The sequence below is a fragment of the Ixodes scapularis genome, unplaced genomic scaffold (assembly GCF_016920785.2).
Source record: "Ixodes scapularis isolate PalLabHiFi unplaced genomic scaffold, ASM1692078v2 PGA_scaffold13__105_contigs__length_92229423, whole genome shotgun sequence".
Lineage (NCBI taxonomy): Eukaryota > Metazoa > Arthropoda > Arachnida > Ixodida > Ixodidae > Ixodes > Ixodes scapularis.
Window position 1 is genome coordinate 88205947 of NW_024609839.1, and position 20086 is coordinate 88226032.

A 20086-nucleotide genomic window follows, 5' to 3' on the forward strand; every position below is an offset into this window, starting at 1 on the left:
GCCCCCCCCCCCCCCCCTCCCCTCCCTAACCTCAATTATTGGGCCAGGTGCCGGGTTGCAACAGTGGCAACAGTGGCAAAGAAGCCCGTTCCCTTTTTCGTGCCCCTCTTCGAGTTCGATCGGCGTCAGTCGTCGTCCCGCAACATTAAAAGGAGTGACAGGGAGACTCTGCTTCATGTAATGCAGGCAGTCATGGCAGTCGTCTTCTACATTTTTTTTCCGGACTTTTTGCAGTCTAAGTATCTGCTAAATCGGTTTGACACTGGTTTGGACACACCGAAGGGTCCTGTGCACGCTGACTGCATTAGAAAGGCTTGGAGAAGTGTCTGTGAAAATGTGACGTTAAAGGTTATAGCCTCACATCAGCAAAAATTTTCCTAACGACTTTAAAATGATGAGGGTTGGCCCAGCACTCCGTCTCTTCAATGAGGAGGCGCTAAGAGGCCTCTTTTTATTTTTACCGCAAGAAAATTGAAGGGTCTTATGGCCCAGCGGACCATCGCCTCCGAAATCCTTGGGTGCACCTCATTAATCTCATCTGTGCGCTGGCGCCCAGTGTATAATTAAAAATTTATCTGTGTGCCCTGGTGCCCACACATATCAATATAGCTGGTGCTCAGTGGATAAATAAGAATCTATCCACTGTGGTTACTACCAGAGCTGGTGAGTGGATACATTTTTCTAACTATGCGCACAGTCCTGTTTGAAGACCCTACGTAGTAACAGAAAATACGATAAAGGCTAGTGCTGGAAATTCCTTCGAAAGCCCGTGGAAGCAGCTGCAAGAGTCGACAGTGGCACCTCCATGCAGCCTACGGAAGTAGACGATATAATCCGTTTTGTAAGCCCCATTTTGTTTTCCCAAATATTGAAACAATTCATTAGGGTAGTGCGCGCTTCAACCACGGATTTCATTGATCACAACTACAGCGACAGCGAAATTATAGGGCCACAAAAGCACACATTTGTTTAGGTATCATGCCATCAGCATGCTTATCCTACGTTATCCAGGGGATTACACACGTTTGGGACGTCTCTTTCAAGAGACTTCCCGAACGTTTCCCTGGGGGATGGATTTCCCGCAGCTATTCAGAACGCAACATTGTTAGCGCGAACAAGCGATCGCCGGTTTTTCTATGAGAAACCAAAGCTTCCAGCAAAGTTCTAATTGCTGGGGAAAAAGCTCATTCGGGTCTATAATGCAGGTGATAAAAGTTCGTCCTCACTAATACTCTTTCGAAGTAAATGCGAGAAAGCGCCAATGTCTTGTTCGCGCTAGCAGTGTCGCGATTTGTACTGTGGCGTCCTGCCCGAAGATGCACGTCTCGGGCAAAGCATTTGGAAACGAATTAGTGCGATAAATAATATGTGAAACAACAGAAATAATGAATACCGTAAAGAGTTAGCCAAACAATACGAAACAATCGAGCCCGTGCGGAACGCCAAGCCAGCCAAGCGCTACCGCTGCCTGCGCTCCGCACTCCGGCAGCACGCCTACTACACGTTGCGCCCTCTCGCGGCCACCGATCCGGTCATCGCTGAAAGAGCCCCCCCTCCGCCGGCGCTCGCTACACTGCCCAGTCTTCTAGTACACCATATCCCCGTTGTGGGGATTGTGATCCCTCAACATTCTGTCGCGTCAGCGTTTTGGCGCGCCGTGGCGGCCGCGCTGACGTAGCGAGAGGTGGCGCTGCTTACCACTGTCAGTGGCTTCCTCCTCTCCCCCTTTGAGGGCGATTTTCGTAACGAACCCCCGCACAAAGGAGATCGACGTGTCGCTCCTTGATTGGCCACCTCGCCCCCGTCGTTATCTTAAACAGGGTTGCCAGGTTGGGCTATAAATAGCCAAATTGGGCTAGTTTTATTTGCAGTTGGCGGGAAAAAATGGTATTTGGCTATTTGGCTAGTATTGGGCTATTTCTAACCTGTGCATTGGGCTATTTCTGACCTGTGCATTGGGCAATTTCTGACCTGTGCTGGAACCAAAATGTCTGAAAGCACTTGGGTTTATAGGTTCGAATGTATTTTTAGAGTAAGTTACGTGAGCATTTGGTGCTTCAGTCCCTTAACCCTGATAAGTTTGCGACAGCAAACAAATTCGTCTTCTTTTTGCGCGCCTTGTGCAATTGTTTACCTCCGAATGCAAGCATGTGCTGTTATTCCTCCATCTCAACAATTGACGGCGCGATTCCTTGCGGCCTTAACAGCACCTGTTCTGCGCATTATTTAGGTTGTCTGAATTCTGCATAGTTCTCCCTTGACGTCATTCTGGTCACCCGTCCCAGTCAAGGAGGATAGAAGGGTAGGAGAGGGCATGACGTCGGCCGCGTAGCCTCCGCAAGCCATGCTCCCTTGACGCCTCGCCTCTTTCTCATTTTCCTCCTTACTCTCCTCACTTACCATGCCAACGTGACCACATCACGTGACCGTAGCTAGCCTTCGTCTTGCTGTGGGGCACTAGGATACACCACAGTCTAGCTTTCGATCTGATAAAACCTACCGGACGGAGCGCGCGCAGGCCTGCTAGAAGTCCTTCTACAATCAACCATCCATCTCACACGTGACATGTCACGCGCACCAATCACTAGACAGATCTGCGGTCACGCTGGGCACAAAATCGTTTAAACTTTTTATGACTAGGCTTCACCAATATTGCAACAAGGTATGTTGTCATGCGCTTGTACGAGCGTTTCAGGAAGTTCGCCGAACGTGCAAGGAACGCCATTTCTGGGACATTTGATGGATCAAAATGTATTATGTGTCTTTTCTGCTCAAAATAAACGTTTCAAATGATAAGTTTCTTTTGGGCTATTTTTGGGCTATTTTTCTGGATCGACATTTGGCTATTTTTGGGCTAGATCTCGTAGACGTTTGGCGGGTTGGAGTTCAAACACCTGGCAACCCTGATCTTAAAACCAGCGAACAGCAGTATCTCGCTCCCTTCTTCGATTCGGCGGCGGCGACAACGAGGAACCGTCCGGCACACCGGTGAGCGTTTACCCCGTCCTTTGTACCTTTGTGAACGACCGCTCGGCCGTGGGCGATCTAAACACCGACGGCGTTCACCAGCTTATAGCCGCTGTTTTCTTGTTATTTGTTTTATTGTAAATAAACAGAGTTTATCACCGTTACCAACGTGACTAGTGTCTGATTGCGCTCAACGAGCAGCATGCCGCGCGAGTACGAACCGGCTTCGCGGTAGAGCGTCTCGCCGCGAACGTGGAACTCCCAAAGGCAGTGGCCCTAAGGAGAACCACACCGTTATTGGCCATCAGCGTGTCCTGTAAGAAATAAAACTCACCTTTTTTGTTTTTTTAGAGTGTACATGAACATGCGGCAATTAAAAGTGCACCACGGCATCTCACCTTCGTACATCTGCACATACTGCGGGAATCCGGCCTGCCTGAGCCATTCGCAAGCGTGGACAGCTTCCACCTCTGTAACGACACAAAGGGGACCAAACAAACAGTTAAAGAACCATCGAGAGGTCCACATATTTAAAGCTTTCAATACTGTGACGGCACAGGAGCACACACGTAAGCACTGAAACGGGCCAATCCTTCACGCCCTCGTGTACGGGGTCTTTCGGTCAAAAGAGAACCACGTTCTCACCGTAAAAATACCCCATCCCTGTAAAACCTTTAAAAAATATGCAACATTTTTTTTTTCAGCACGTGATTGATCAAGATTGATCGACCGCAAAATCTCAACAAAATCCCAACACCCCATGGCCCTTCACCTCAAGGTTTGCGCCCCATGTGCCCCAGAGTTCCCGTCCGCGCGTGTTCTGGGGGCCAACAGGAACCGCTACGGGCGCGAGATCGTGGAGGCGTACGTCATAAAAGAGGCGCCGAAGAACATTTCCTCGGCCTCGTTGTCGCTGTCAGAGGTGACATTCCTGAGACCGGAGTTGACGGCCTTGGCGGGCCGGGCGAGTGGTCCTTGCTCCTGAGAGGGAAATCGGGATGCCTCCTTCCTTCCTCTCCTTCCCGCTCTGCGCTTTACCAACTTTCCCCAAGTTTTTCCCCCGGGGCCTTGTCTTGCCCCCCTCCTTCCCCCTCCTTTTAACTTTCCCTCTCCTATAGTGGAGCTCCGAAGGCGAAGCGTCCAGCAATAAATCATTTGTTCGTTGAAGGATGTGTTGTCCCGTCCCCTGTCTTTACGTATACAACTCTTTCAAAACATACATCATTACCAACGCGCTCACTAACAAGTATAGGAGAAAAAAGTTGGGCACTGAAAAACCAGGTAACCGCTTACGAGAAGCTTCGATGTCTCACAGACTCGTGGATAAGCCCCGTCCCTTCAGCTTCTAACTTATGACATAGCCAGGGGGGAACAATAATATCCCTTAGCTTGTTTTCTTCAGATCGGTGAGGTCTATCGTGTACAATTAAACCACAGGCCTTTCTCAATACCCCCATGACGAACCATATAGTAAATATCTTTCGGTGCTTCAAACAATTTCAGCATACATATAAACAGATCGAAGCCATTAACAAAGTATTTGTCATTAACTAGAACAGTTAAAAACACACATGTCAACTTCCATTGTGGCGAGAGCAATTGAAAGCACGGGCACACGCGCGTACCTCCCTCCAGTTACGCCTAATTTCATTTTTTTTTGTTCTCGCGTGCATGATTGGTTTTCACTACTTCATCAAAACAGACAAGTGGAAACCACTTCACTCCCCTCAAATACGCATTAGCTGAAGTACCGTCAATCCACCTCGAGCGATATCTACTTCCGCGGTGCTATTAAATCCCACTCGTCAAAACTTCGGTTACAGAGACACCTACAGCACTACAACGCACGCGAGACAAGAGGAAGCAATTATTATATCCAGTGGACATGCCCACGGCATTCGAGCTCCCTCCCGCGCACTTTGTCGTTTACGCGCTACTTCTTCCCCTTATACTTTCCGCCCGCAAGATCACCGATTGGGAAAGATTGGTTCCGCAACTTCGAGACAAAAAAAAAAAAAAAAAAAAAGAATTACGGCGTTTTTACGTCAGACTGTTCGGTTCAGAATGCAGTCCAGCGTGCTCTTCTATCGAAGGCGTTCTGTTATTACGATTGCTCCACAAAAAAAAAAAAAAAAAGGGGGGGGGGGTTTGATATTCCGATAGGTAAACAAAGGGGCCAATCGCTCGGTGTAAGGCCTGACCAGAGAAACAAACAATGGGACGACGTTCTCGGGGCTGTTTTTGAGAGGTCTTGGTGCAGTCGGAGCGACATCGAGAGAAGCCGAGACCAAAGAACAAAGCGGCCATGTCGGCAGTGAACAAAAACCGGACAAGAGGAAACGATTGCGGAACCAACCGGAACAATGAGCGGCCTAGAACGCGCAGATATTGGCGGGAACAATGTCTGCAATTGTCCGGCCCGGCGTCTTCGGCCGGAAATGTGAACCGCCAGCGAGAGAATCGGGCCGATCAAATCTGGGAAATGAGATCATTTCACGTGTTACAGAGTAGCATTTATAGAGTTAGCTCTTTGATTTTTCGTGTGCACATTCGGGACGTAGCCTCGATGGTGACGTCACGCTGATGACGTCACGGGTATTCGGGACAGTTGGTGCCTGACCGTGGTGCTGGATCCGGTGACGAGTCCTCAAAGAAGAAGCGATCGGGTCATCGTGTGTACGGGACGCCGTGACATCGCGTGATGACGTTACGTGGGACAGTGACGTATCACGAAACGCCGCGACAACAGCTGTGACACCACCATGTGACATCGTGATGTCATCTGACGTACACTGCGACTCTGTCACATCACGTGACACCAGCACGTAACAGAGGACCTCTAAATGCATTGCATTTAGAGGTCCTTCGTTTCTCTCGCTGTATCCCAACAAACAAAACCAAATGTTTACAGTAAAAAAAAAAGCCGCAGTTGCACAGTAAAATTAATAGAATGGTCGCGACGCAGGGAACGTGGAAGGACGTGAATAACTGTTCTTCACTTGCTGCGGGATTCCCCGTTCATGAGGCGACGTTCCCGGCAGCATGTAGGTTGTAATGTCTATGTGTGTCAGTTGCTGCGGGTAAAAAAACCACCCCACACGTAAATGAGAAAACATGACAACACAATTCACAAGTCTAAAAGAAAAAAAAAAATTCCGGCAGTGTTTTGGTTTTATTTGACAAAATCCTACGTCGAATACCTTATGTGCGGTCTTAGGTCAGTAAACCTGTCGTGGGGTGCAGTCTCTCGGTGCAAACGTTCTATGCACCAAGACGCACGCGGCATACTGCGACTTCCGACACGAACGCCATTGGTTGTTCGCTGTGGTCACGTGATCCCTTACAGCGGCCAATGAGATGGGGCGCCGAGGGAGCCCCGACAGTCACCGACAGGTTAAGGAACGTAGGGCGTGGCCGCTTCTGTTCACGCCCCTTACGACCTGATACGTCCTTGGACGTTCTTCTCAGCCTATGCTGAAACCTAATTGGCTGCGCCGCGATAATAAGAACTCCAGGACTCGCCGCACCCTACGTTTCTCACGTTATCAGTGGCTCTCTGCTGTGACCAGTCTCGCTTCTGCGTTCTACGTTCTCATCGAACTACCCACAATATATATATATATATATATATATATATATATATATGTGTATATTACGTTTAAAGGGGCACGGAAACAAAAATTGAAATATTCGAATTTCCTTCGGAAATAAGTCAAGCATGACGGATAATAACCGTAAATGATATTCGCTCGTTTGTATTTTGAACGACTGGCTATATTTTTCGTTCCAAACGGTGCACTCGAGCAAGCGCTCGAAGAGAAGCGAACGAAGAGCGCGATGCGTCATGGGATATCCGGCGCAAACAAAAACAGAAAGAAAAGATTCCCCGCTTTCGTGGAGTAGCAGGGCAGCCGTGGTTATGAGCTTTGCCCTTAGTGGCGTTGTCAGCGTTGTGGTGGTGTCAAAAACTGTCAATAGCGTCAGCGCGTTACAACCGAGCCGTTCGAAGTACCCGTGGGGTGACGAGCGTGTGGCTGGCCCAAGGAGCACGTAGCTTCCACAACACTGTCAGCTTAGGGCTGAACGGGGTGGGGAAAGCAACTTTTGTTCGAGATTTGAGCGACGGGCTAATCTTCTAGGGAGAGAATGGCTGTGTACTGCTGCACGAACGAAGGTCCGAGCTAGAGGGGAGTCCTTCCTTTCCGTCTTCTTGGACCGTTTGGTAAAATGCGCGATTTGTGAGTTAAGGAGGAAAGTTAAAGGAAAATGTTGAAATTCCAAAGAGCGGCGCTGCTCCGGAGGAATCTGCTACGTCACGATTACGCAGCAAGTTCCCCAACGTTGCTAGATTCATAGGTCGGCATTTTAGAGCCCCTTCATTCACGATCACATCACCGAACAAAATCACGTCTCCAAATTCATTCGCATTCACGTCACAAGGTACTCCGACCTCCCAAAGTCACGGCCCTTCACCTCCCGGCGTTCAACCGCGCCAAAACTTCATCCCCTTCAGATGACGGCTTTCAAACTCCGCCGAGAATTCATCCCCTTCACATCACGGCGTTCAACCCCACCACGAATTTATCCCAATCACATCACCGCCGCCTCCGAATTCACGGAGTCATTCACTATCACATCACCAATTCACGAAGTCATTCACCATCACCACGAATTAATAGGAATTCACCATCGTGAATTCATGGGAATTCACCATCACATCATGAATTCATCCGAATTCACCATCACTTCACGAATTCATCCGAATTCACCATCATTTCACGAAGTCATGCGAATTCACCATCACATCATGAATTCATCCGAATTCACCATCACATCCCGAATTCATCCGAATACACCATCACATCATGAATTCGCCCGAATTCACCATCACATCATGAATTCGTCCGAATTCACAATCACTTCATGAAGTTATTCACCATCACGGTCAACACGAATTCGCCGGAATTCACCATCACATCATGAATTCCGCATAATTCACGAAGTCATTCAGGTTCATTCTGACTAAATTCGACTTCACGGCTGTAGCCCTTCACGAGTTCGCAGTTCTTGCGGAATAGGACTGTGGCGCCTTTGTGTATCAGCCACTTGAAACCAGGACCTGATCCGTCGGGGAAGTGGGGTATTTCGAGTGCACGAAACGCAAAGCACATTGAAAGAGCGCCAACCCAGCCAATGCCGCGCTGCGATCGTGTCACGTGAATGTTAGTTTGTCTTGAAACCAGTGTCACGTGAACGCGAGTTAATGTCTTGAATATCGAACATGAAACGAGCCAAACCGGGGTGAGAGCAGGGGACGAGGATATCCTCATTGCTAAACTTTCAAAGGGTAAATACTTCGCTCAAAAATTTATTTGCAGAGAATTTATTTTTGAACATTAACTTTCGTCGAGTTAATGTTCAATGTTCACAGACAGTACACTCGAGTGTCAGAGACTCAGAGGTACGACAAAATTTTTAAACTGAAAATTTTCATTTTCAATTTAAAATCGCTGAGCAGCTTACAAGCCAAACGCCGCGGAGATCATTATGTCCATCTGCACCAAGATGGAAGCACAAGGTCGGCAAGAAGCCCACAGATTAGCGAGGAACCGCTCAGGACAACGGTGACATTCAATGTTACCTATCAAATCGTCTGTCACAGCAAACGCCCGCCGTCCCTGCTTTCCTCCCCCTTTGAAATCGCCACCACTACCTACCGCGGCAGCACTTCTCTCAGATACAGAACAAAAAGGAGGGTGAAAAAAACTAACAACAAATCAGCAGAGGAGGCTGCAACGGCGCCGGGTAGTCTGGAAACACGAGGAGGGCAATGAGCTCAAGTCACCAATTCAAGAGCGAAGGCTCGAAAAATCCGAGGCGTACGCGAGCCATGGACTTCGGTGCGGCGCTATCCTTTCCCCGCCGCGCTTCCCCTTTTGTCGGCGCCGTCAGGTCTGGGTGGACGTAGCGCGCGGACAGCGCGGCTGCGCCACGCACGACTCACGAGCGACACGGCACAGCGAGAGCCTTCAGTGATTCCGGACCATGTGCCCCGAGACACGGAAGGACAAGGTCGGCAAGGAGCTCAATTGATTCGCGAGGAACCGCCCAGAACAACGGCCAAATTAAATGTCAAGTGCCAAAGAAAACAACTAGCCCCTTCCCCCCCCCCCCCTCTCCTTCGTTGCCGTACTGCCACCGCACTTCCCTTATAAACAGCTGTTACTGCGAAAGTGCTCGACAAATAGCCACCGCGCTGAGGCGCGCACGGCCGCGCAGCGAGACTGATGCCCAAACCGCTAAAAGTCGAATGGGTCCCTGTCGTTTGCGGTGAAGGATGAAAACAACCAGCAAGCAAGCAAGCACCTGCGTAACATGTTTTCCGCCTATTTTGAATTCATACCCGTATTCACTATCACGTCGAGAATTAAGTTCACGGTATTACTTCCCACCACGAACTTATCAAGTTCACGAGCCACTCACATCACAAATTCATCGTGCTCACGAGCCATTCACAATCACGTCACGAATTCATTGAGTCATTCACATCTCAATGAATTCTATTCAATTCACAAAGTCATTTACAATCGCAACACATCATGAGTTCATTCAAATTCGCAAGGTCATTCACCATCACATCACGACTTCATTCACCATCACATCATGAATTCATTCAAATTCACGAAGTCATTCACCATCAGATCACGAATTCATTCAAATTCACGAAGTCATTCACCATCGCATCATGATTCTTTTCAACTTCACGAATAGACCGATCTCACTAAGGGTTTCACGCATGCGTAACGTCGCCATCACTGTAGTTCACAGGAGGCAGACGCCAGTTCACGAGGCAGCTCGTGCCGCCTCGTGCTCTGCTCGCGCAGGCCTTTAGCGGGGTTGTCGCGCGTGCAGAAAGACTACATCTCCCACGATGCATGGCGAGAGCGGTGGCGTTCTCAAACTGGCTGTGAGATCGGTCTATTCATTCAGAGCCATTCAGATTCAAGCCGTGAATATGAATGAAGGTGAATGAGCGAGGTCATGAATGAATTTGCCGAGGTATGGTATAGATTACCTCTCAAATTGGCTCCGCATGCATCCACCAGGTGCACATTGAAAGATGGTTTATTTAGCTTTAAAATTAGTTTTATCGTGCCTTTCAACGGAAGACTGGTGTTTTTGAGGTTAGGGTGGAACATGCAACACATTCAAGCTAGAAAATGAGCGCTGGAATTTCGTTCCCCGCCGCTTTAAAACGAAGGCACGTCCGAGACGTACAGAAAAGGAAGTATTTCAATACGGCCTCCCGCGTGTGCGGCGTGAGTACAGTTCTTTTCTGCATCCACTCTACTCAATCAACCAGCGGCGCGATCAATCAGCGAGGCCCTCCTTTCCGTGCGTGTGCGGAAAATGCGTACTGGTTCCCGGGCTACCGATTCGATCAACCACTTAGGCTCCAGCGATCGATATACGACCACCCGAAACTGCGTACACGCGCAGTGACTCGAAGGCCAGCTCCGCTAACCATCCTCCGCCTCCTCCTCCGCATGCAAATGTCGAGCGCCTTTAAAAAAACGGCCCCCGGAAAAAAAAAAAAAAAAAAAAAAAGCTTGAGGAAAAGCGAAAATGACGCCGGAAGCGGTTCCACCAACGCACGCAAAACGACCGACTCGAGGTTAACCTCCCTCGTCTCTGAAACTAAGAAACACCGGAAAGAATATTCCATACACGCGGGCGGAGAAACAAGCTTAGACAGACAAACACGCTATAGCCCAAAAAAATAGGCTTAGAGTATCCACACTCCGTTCCCAGACTACAATATTGCGGACGCCACCATTATGGGGCTTAGCTAAACCTTCGTTTCAGCTTAAATGAAGTCCACACTCAGCCGACGCTACGAGCTATAATAGGGAGTTTTCGTAGACCGTTTTCCCAGCTCTGCTACGCTCTCTGGAATGAAGACGCCACTACTGCGCATGCGCGACGCGAGCCTCGTTTGCAGAGTCCCAGATCTCGTAGCGGGTCGCGGAGGACGTTGCGGGACAGCGGAAACGATCTACGAAAACTCCCTAATGGGAGGAATCAAGTAGCGTCAAAACCGGAAGTCGCTCGGCCCTTTCTCTTCACGATTGGTTGGGAGACGATAAAACGAGTACATAAGCATCACGAACTTATGGTGAAAGGAGGAATATAGGCGCCGTTGGACGAGCGTTACGATTCAAAAATGCGACTTTTGGGGCTATTGATGTAAGGTGTCACAAGATCAGGCGAGATCGCTTTGCTCCGCTGCTTAAGACGGAGCGCAGTTTCCTGAGATTTCGGATATGCGCTTCAAACTTGAGACTAAAAGCTTCGGACGACACTTTGGCCACCAAGATGGCCGAGGTGCCATTACTATAGCTTATTCACTGAGAGGACCGTTTCCTGGAATCTCAGATACAAGTTTCAGAGAGAGGGCAACTGCTTTTAAGCACCAAGGTGGTCGGAGTGTCGCTACTCCAAAGAGCACCTTATTGAGTGGTGGCTCCAAGAGCCACAGAGAGGCTTTCTTCCAGCCTACACGGAATGTATCCGCCGACCCATTGTTCGCGAAGAAGTCAGCAGGTGCCCACAAGGAGTGCGGGCACTACGCGTGCGGGAAACCAAATAGCGCGTGAAGTAGACAGCTTGTACTATTTGAGCGTGTTGGTGCTTTTTAAACACGTAGAAAGTGGAGGCCCATAAGGGACGATGCAGACAGGGCAATCTGTATCGTCCCTTATGCGTCTCCAATGTCCAAATAGAGAGCGTTTGCGCGTGCTCCGTCCCGACAGCAGCGCCAGCACCGCGGCCAGAGAATGGCGGCTTCCGGAGTTGACGGCTCACGCCACAACTCATTCGACGACGACTCCCTTCGGCTCGCCAACAAGCGAGAACGCAAACAGAACGGAGATGAAACCGAGCGTGGAGACTCTTCTCCCTTCTGGTCCTTCTTTACCGGGGGCCACTATTTCCTGGCCGCCGCCGACGACGACGAGAGGATAAACCGCCGCAAACAACAACCCGCTCGATTTTCTCTTAGGCCCCAGACTTCATCACCCCCACCCCAGACTTTTTCCTTTTTTCTTTTCCGTATGTATGCCTTACTAGCCGCGCAGTCTTCTCTTTTTTTCCGGGTTTCTCCCGCGGCCATTTTCACTTCTCTCTTTCTTTTTTGCATTTTGATTCCTTTTTGTACCAAGGCATATCGAGTAGAAGAGCTACGCCATCCGTTTCGGACAATGTCGGATATCTGGGGAAGGATTCGCAGTTGTCCACAACGGAACACTGAACCCCGATCTGTGTTCCCTTTTAGCTTCTACGATGGACTGCAGCGGACGCGAGCAGCCGTCCCAGCCAATCCTACGCACTGAATATATCACGTGATGACGCTCTCGCTGCACCCTTCCCGGAGCTCACGGGACACTCTTACGGGATACGATTCGCTTGGATGGCTCGTAGTGTTTTTTGTGCCTCCCCCCTTTTCAGTCTTGTTCTTCCTTTTTTTTCGTCGTCAGAGTTACATGCTTGGTTGATCCAGCTCGATTTCTTTAATGATGCACCTTTAGATTCGGGCAAGAAAAAACAAACAACAAAAAAACCTTTTCGGAATGCGAGCAGAGCAGAAGCTTTTTCGCTACGTGAACTTGGAACGTAAACAGCGCTAACAAGTCAGATCTCTTTCATACGCACCAAGCGTCCCTTTGTTGTTCCGGCGAAAGGTTGCGGGGACGGTAGCCGCGAGTTGGGTCTCAGCACCGCAGCTATGGAGCGGTCCTAAGCCGGCTTAGAACGCCTCGGTAGCGGTAGCAACCGTGGTTCTCTTTACCCCAAAGAACGGGGAAAATGCCGTTCCCTTTTATAAATTCAAAAACAAATTGATAAAATGGCACACGGAGCTTTTTTTCGGCATAGTCCCTAAATATTTTATTTGTACCTTTATACGGTCAGCAACGGGAGAGCGTTGCTCGTTCTTTCGCAAGGAACATCCACGTCGTTCGTTTGCTCACGTTTTCTTACGCTACGTTATGATGAGTGACCAGAATATCCGTGGTTCGTATGCCGCGTGTTCTCCTCGGATTTCTCCTCGGCGACTCTCGACGCGAGCAGACGTAAGATCTCCTAACACAAGGCGACGTAAGCAAACGGTGCTCCGTGAGTGAGGCCTTTACTATTCCTGCCACGGCAACATAGCGTATCGTAGTACTTTAACCACAATTGTTCCGGAGCCATCTCTTCGTACAATCCGGTCCGTCTATATTGGGCACCCGTTTGTTTTCCCCACGCTCGGTGTTTACTCAACACAAGGCCTGTGCACATCCCGACAGGCCTTATGGTCATGGCCGTGTCATCTTCTACAATAGAGCGCGGGGCACAGTGTAATGTAAAAAATACTAACAATCGACGAAGCGACGTTAAGTGCCGGATCTATTCTCAGAGAATGCGAGCTTGACCCACTTCGGCTTTTGTGCTGAGCTGGGATCGTGCATGCTGCATTGTTCATGCAGGCCGTAGTGAAAAGAAAAGAGTCCTCCTCCCCCTCGCCGGAGAACACGAACTCCAGCCGAACGCTGACACCGCGTTCGGTTATGTCGGCCGAGCGCTGCGTCATTGTATTTGTTGTCCCCATCCGTGTAGTTGTTAATTTAACCGCTTGGGGCGTCACGGTCGCTCCTCCTCCCCAATACTTCCGCGTAAAGCACTTGGCGGAGCCAATCGGCGCTACGAAACTCGGCCGATGAATGACATCTTGAAAATACGTTAAAAAAAGAAAGAAAAAAAGAAAACACCGTAACACCGAACATGGCGTAAGCGCATGAAACGCCACAGCACAGACTGGTTCTTTCTTATTAGGCCTAAATACGTTTTCAGCATCTTCGTTCGTCGAGCTCCCTGCGCAGATCGGAACGATCGATTCTCTCCCGAGTCTTTGCGGGAAAACAGACGCAGTATTTTAATGGACGCACGAAGTGAAACGAGACGACGCACCCTGCATTTTGGAACCTGCAACTCAAAAAATCTAAATTTAAAAAAAAATGCCAAGGAGTTATCTTACTAACTTCGCGCAATCGTGCTTGGGAGTGTGAACGGCGCCCCTACACTCAACTCACTGACGTCACACCACTGAGGTGGCGCTGCTGTCGCTATTGCGCATGCGCAGACGCTCCACTCCTCTCGAATTCGGTTTCTGCGCAGGCGCAGTTCCCACACTTGGTGTAGGCAAAGCGGGCTTCTTTCTAAACACTGTGTTGGTGTCTATATGTAAGTCTGCCCACAGTTCCAGATTACTATCTGAGGGAGCCACTCAAGCGGCGCCGAAAGTGCATCGTCACGGCGCTGCTGTCTCTATGGGTTCGCTATCACCGGCTACACCTAACCACGCGGAGAAGAAAAGGCGCAGGATTGAGGCGCATCACTGTGCTTCATGGATTTAGTCGGCGATAATAAACGTGTACATAGACCACGAACGCGCCATGACTATGCACTTTTGGCGCGGCTTGAGTGGCTTTATCCGCTCCGGAGAAACTGACGGGAGTTCTGGGGATTAAAAAGGGAACCGCGACGGTCCTTCCGTTCTCCCGCTCCAAAAAAAAGGAACGCAAATAGTCCGAAGTATTCGCTAGATGCGCGATAGGTTGTGGTGGTTTAGTTGAAATATTGAAAATGGCTGGGCGGAGAGGGAGAGAGCGAGAGAGAGTGTGAGTGTGTATATGTGCTTAAAGGGGGGGGGGGGGGGGGGGGCGACAGCCCCTATCGTCTGTTCCGACGTTACTGTACGGATGTAGACAACGTTGAAAGGAGTGCCAGTTGGGGTTTCACACTTACCCATTTTTTTTTTAATAAAGCATTGTGCATAAGCATTATATGTCTAAGGTGCTGCGAGTTTTTGTTTTGAAGCCGGAGGCCCCACAAGAAGTTACACGGTGAGGCGTTGCATTTGACCTTTGAACCTGATCAAATTAGCGGAATCAATCGATTAATAATCTATATCGTTATGACCCAATTCATTTGGTGCGTATACAATGCACCGACCCTAAAGTATTGTCCTACTCACCGCTTTTACACGGTACGGGCCCAGGGGAATTTTTATGTATCTTCCTCGGATGAAGCAGGAGTGTCATTTGACTTTATTGCGGGTCTTTAAAATGCGCCTTTGTCTTTCTTTAAACCAACTTGCGCAGTTGCCGACTGCCATAAAAACCGGGACGCACAGGCGACGACTGGTGCTGACCCCTCGATTACGGCAGCGGGCGGGGGTCAGGCGTGAAACTCGAATCCGACCCGGCCTGCAACGTTCCCCCGTCGGCGCTTCTGAGACGTCCTGGTGGGCTCGTTAAAAATCTCGCCAAACGCCGACGCTCGCTGGCTCGGGCGACGACGACGTTGAGGGCGCAGGGCGGGCTTCCTGTCGCAACGGCAGAGGTAGCCACGTCGGATTCTCGCGCTCGGGCCAGGCGATACCAGTTAAAGAACGGAACGGGCGCGGCCGCGTTGGCCCTTGGTTGCATGACTGGTCCTTGGAACACCAGAGGTAGTTCTTGGCCGGCATGCTGCTGGTCATACGTGCACCTTTCCAGCGCTTGTCGCTTATAGTCGATATGACCAGCTTCAGAAATGCGAGACACGGTCTGTCCATGTTATTAAGGCGAAAGCCCTATACGTCTCATCTTTCAGTCACCCTTCAAAGTCCTTGAGCGATAACACGTCGGCGACACGAAAGGTACCAAAACGTTTACGTGACCACTCATTAAGATGACGACTCAGCATATTGAGAACGATGACTCAGCAGATTAAGAGGGGTGACTCAACGAGTAAATCGTGTCTTTAATGCATCGGCGCTTGGGGTTTCGCCTTCAAGTCGTCGTAGGGATAACATAATAGACCCTGTTACTCCGCAGCGAAGGTGTGGTGCCCGTGTCTCCCGGCTGGTGCGTTTAGCGTCCTATTCCGCGCATGCGCCCAAAAGCGGTCCCCAAGTGGCAACGAATGACGTCACAAAAGCCGCAACGTCACGGCGTCGGATGTCGCGATCCTGGCGGTTGGCCGTAGAAGTCTCGGCCCGAAAAGCGCGGTCTCAAACGCGAGTGTCGCCGTCGTCCCGGCGTCCCAACACCTCGCTGCCGAAAGTTGGACAGCCAAGCTGGAGGGCGACCTGCTGCAGAACGGCTGTCCGCCACATATCCACCATCGTCGCTGCGACGCCACCAGGACAGCCGCTGACAGTGCGACACGTTTATGACGTCATCAGGCGGAGATCGAGGAACCACGTTTTTGCACACGGAAAACCTAGACCGGTCGGAAACGCGTTCGAGACGCCGTAGCCAAAGATATTGGGGCATCAGAACGCCGGTGAACACATCGCGAAGTAAGAAGCGTCAACAAAACACGCCCTCTGTTTCTTAAGTTGTCAGTGCCTATGCGGAGCGCAAGTTCGTCTGCTTCATGCGCAGGGGTTGCCTGACGTCAGAGCGACGCCGGAATCTCATTGGCTCTGATTGAAGGATACTGGGTAGACCTCAATGCTAGCCGCCGTGAGGTCTACCCACTATCCTTCCAATCAGAGCCAATCAGGGGTCGGCATTCTGACGTCACGGCAACCCCTGCGCATGAAGCAGACGAACTTGCACTCCGTAAACACTCGGGTTGGTCCTTTTTCTGCGATGACGACGAAAATACTGGCCGTGTTTACGCAGTTGCCAATGAAGCACGTATCTCGTCGAATACACGAGGCACCGCACAAACACGTTTTGTTTCGCTCGAGTCGGAGACACGAGTGCAAAGTGCAGCCGGTAGCCGACGGCCGCCTACTGTGTCTCTCTACAGTGTGCTCGTGAATCGCGGTGCAGTCGACGCGGATGTCTGAACGAGGAATTAAAACATCGGTCACACTTCAACGATACAGTCGCGTTAACACGGACGCCGTTAATAAGGGCTTTTCGTAGATGGTGCTCTGCGGGTTCCGTATATTTTTGTTTCGGGGACGAGCTGGGCAAATACGCGCATTTTTTGCGCCATTATTACGAAGAACTACGAACGCTTCCAGACAGGAAAGGGGGGAGATGTCCATAATAACGAGACATCCTCGTAAATAAACTCCTCGTTCAAAACTGCGCATCCCGGAAAAGCAGGAATGCAGACCACTGCACGCGCGCTCTGCCGCACTTCACGCCAGGACAACCCTAACGAGAGATTCGCCGCCGAGCAAACACTTCACTCGTACGCGCATCGAACAAAAAGAAAAGAGAGAAAGAAAAAAACGCTTTGACGAGGAAAGCGAAAGCAAGATCCGTGTACGCGCGCCGAGGCAAGCGTGGGCGAAAGCGAAAGCCACTAAGCGCCGCCCGTACACGAGGCGGAAGAACGGGTTTCAGGGGTTTCTCAAAAGTCCGCAATGACTCCTGCCCTTTTTGTTCGGATCTGTTTGCCAGAGTTTTTCCCCGTCGTGGGCGAGCACGCGCTCCTTTTCGACAGGAGATGGACGGAAACGAAGCGGAAGCACTGCGCATGCGCGACGCTGCTAGCGTCGCGCACGCGCTGATATCGCATTTTGCGCGGATTGCGCGCTCATGCATAGTAAATTGTAGTAGCGCATAGGTTCGAACTGCATACGCTCCAAGAAATCGGGGGTGTCTCCTTCTGCCGCAAAGAACTTGGGAAAGCCGATCACTGCAACCTACGGAAAGCCAATCATTGCAATCTACGGAAAGCCAATCACTGCAATCTCGGACAATGACGAGGCTGATAAATGCTTAAACCTGAAAGGTACACACGTATGTGTAAACGAAACTATGTAACTAAAAGGCGTAACCAGGTTGTGGCAACGAGCACCCTGAAACGTCGTGCCCAGTTTCACACCGGAAACCTCTTGTTTCTTCTTATTTATGTCTTAACTCGGTGATTCGCTCTTATCGACCAATGCCGCAATCTCGCAATATCAGCGAGGTGCAGAGAAGTGACAATATGCTCGGAGTCCGCCACACCCCCGCGTTTCTTAAATTGTCACTGACAGTAGTAGTTTTCACCCGAGACAACAAAACACTAACACTAAGGATCGCATATCGACGCAAGCACGCCGCGCTTCGCACGGACTATGCGTAAACATTTGAGCACGAAGATTGGAACAACAGGGCGTATTTTCTAAATCACCTTCAGGCTACGCAAATAGTTCCAGCCAATCACCTTTACGTCAGGTGATTGGCTGGGACGGCTGGCAACCCTCACTGCCCAATTCGTCAACAAACTGAAACAACCAGACCTTTCAATACCCCGCTTTACCTCCCATATAAAAGTCGGCGCACGCAAGCACCAACGCCATTTAGATTAGATACTCGACAAAAAACCAGCGCAATAGCCCCATTTCCGGCGATCGATTGATTCGGCGATTAAAACCAGCCGAAGAATGCAAACGGTCCGTTCGCGCTGCCTGATTGGCCAAAAGGGATTCTATGCGGAGAGCACGTTCGTCTGCTTCTTCCGTAGGAGTTGCGGTGACGTCAGAAGGACGCTGAGCTCTGATTGGCTGTGATTGGAAGGATAGTGGGTAGACCTGGATGCTAGATGCCTTGAGGTCTACCCAATATATATATATATATATATATATATATATATATATATATATATATATATATATATATATATATATATATATATATATATTTCAATCGGCCAATAAGAGCTCGGCGTTCTGACATCATCGACACCCCTACGCAAAAAGCAGACGAACTTGCTCTCCACATCGGTCCAACTCAACGGGGGGTAGAAAGGAATTCACCAGGCGTTCTCTTTAACCCGTACTGCCCAGCGGGACAGCTGCAGCAAGGGGTCGAACATGGCGGCCACCGTCACAAAGAACGCCACGGACACTTCCTTATTTACGGCGCTGGTGGTTAAGGGTTCGGAACTCCTAATGGCACACGCGGGATGCTCCACGAGCCCTCTTTTCCGTTTGCCGATGCAAGAGCCGCATACTTACACCGAAAACAATGTCGCGCGTTCAAAGATTTACAGCCGCTGTTACCCTGTTGACAAACTCGAGGGACGGTTCACACATTTGCCTTCGAGTGTGATCGACGGCACCGCAACCGCTGAGGACGAGGGAACAGACTGTTTCAAGCAAAGCGTTAAAAAAAAAAAAAAATTGCAAACACATTATACGAAAGCAATGGGGACCAGCGGCCGAGTGGTCTAGCGCACACCTACTCGGAGTACGTGGAGCGAAAGCTCGCCCTCTGCAGAACCCAGGGATCCTGGGCTGAACCCCACTCCTGCACGTTTTGATCTGAATGATCGTCGTACCGGCGTGCGATTGCACCGCACTGGCTGAATTGCTCGCATACAGCTGAGAAACCAGACGCCCATCGAGGCTGACTAAACATACAAGCAACATTATTATTATTGTTGTTATTATTATTATTCGAACGTGCTTCAGAATGCTGGAAATCAGTTGGGCGAACGACGTTTCATCGACAGATTGCTTCGTCAACACTGCGACGTTTCATCGAAGGTTCGTTCCATCGAAAGGCTCCCGCATTCGTTTCAGATCGACGCCCTTTGCGACGTTGCGTCGAAAGCACCTTTCCGCGCACATCGCCTCGGTTGGCCGGCATCCGGATGGTACACCTGCAGCTTGCCGAACCCTTGGCGGTTCCGATGAGTTCTGGTGCAAGCTCGGGCCTCAGATTATAATAAGGCTTCCCCGAGCGAAGCGAGGTGTGACCGCGCGTAGCGCGGACTCTTTGGCAGTCTGGAATAAAGCCGGTGTCACGCTGCTCACACGTCATAAAAGAAGAGCCTGCAGACACGAGTCGCCGCAATAGCTTTGCTTCGAATGCCGCGTGTCAAGTTTCTCCTCGAACTCATTGCCATGCGGCATTCGAAGCACGGATCTTCCGGTGACTCTCGTTCGAATCTCTAAGCAGACTGTTCTTTTGTATGCTGTACTCAGTACGACGAAAGCTTTAGGGTTCGCGACATTGTTTTTGCCATATCGGAGCCGCATGTGTGAGTCAGCGCTTGAAGTTCCGGTATGCTTCAACTGCTTTCCAGCGAAACAAAATGAAATCAGTAATCCAAGTTAATCCACATAAAAAATAAAAGTTGT

The 20086-nt window shown here is 50.1% G+C and overlaps 1 protein-coding gene across 3 annotated transcripts in view; it reads right to left on the minus strand.

Annotated features, from left to right (window-relative positions):
* LOC8052388 (rho GTPase-activating protein 7) overlaps positions 1-20086 on the minus strand; it is a 208015-nt gene that overhangs the window by 34842 nt on the left and 153087 nt on the right. For all 3 annotated transcript variants that reach the window (XM_029979522.4, XM_042290021.1, XM_042290020.1), the window contains exon 2: positions 3366-3437. In XM_029979522.4, coding sequence (XP_029835382.4) covers positions 3366-3375 — 10 coding nt within the window. In that variant the 5' untranslated portion in view covers positions 3376-3437. The remainder of the gene's footprint in view (positions 1-3365; positions 3438-20086) is intronic.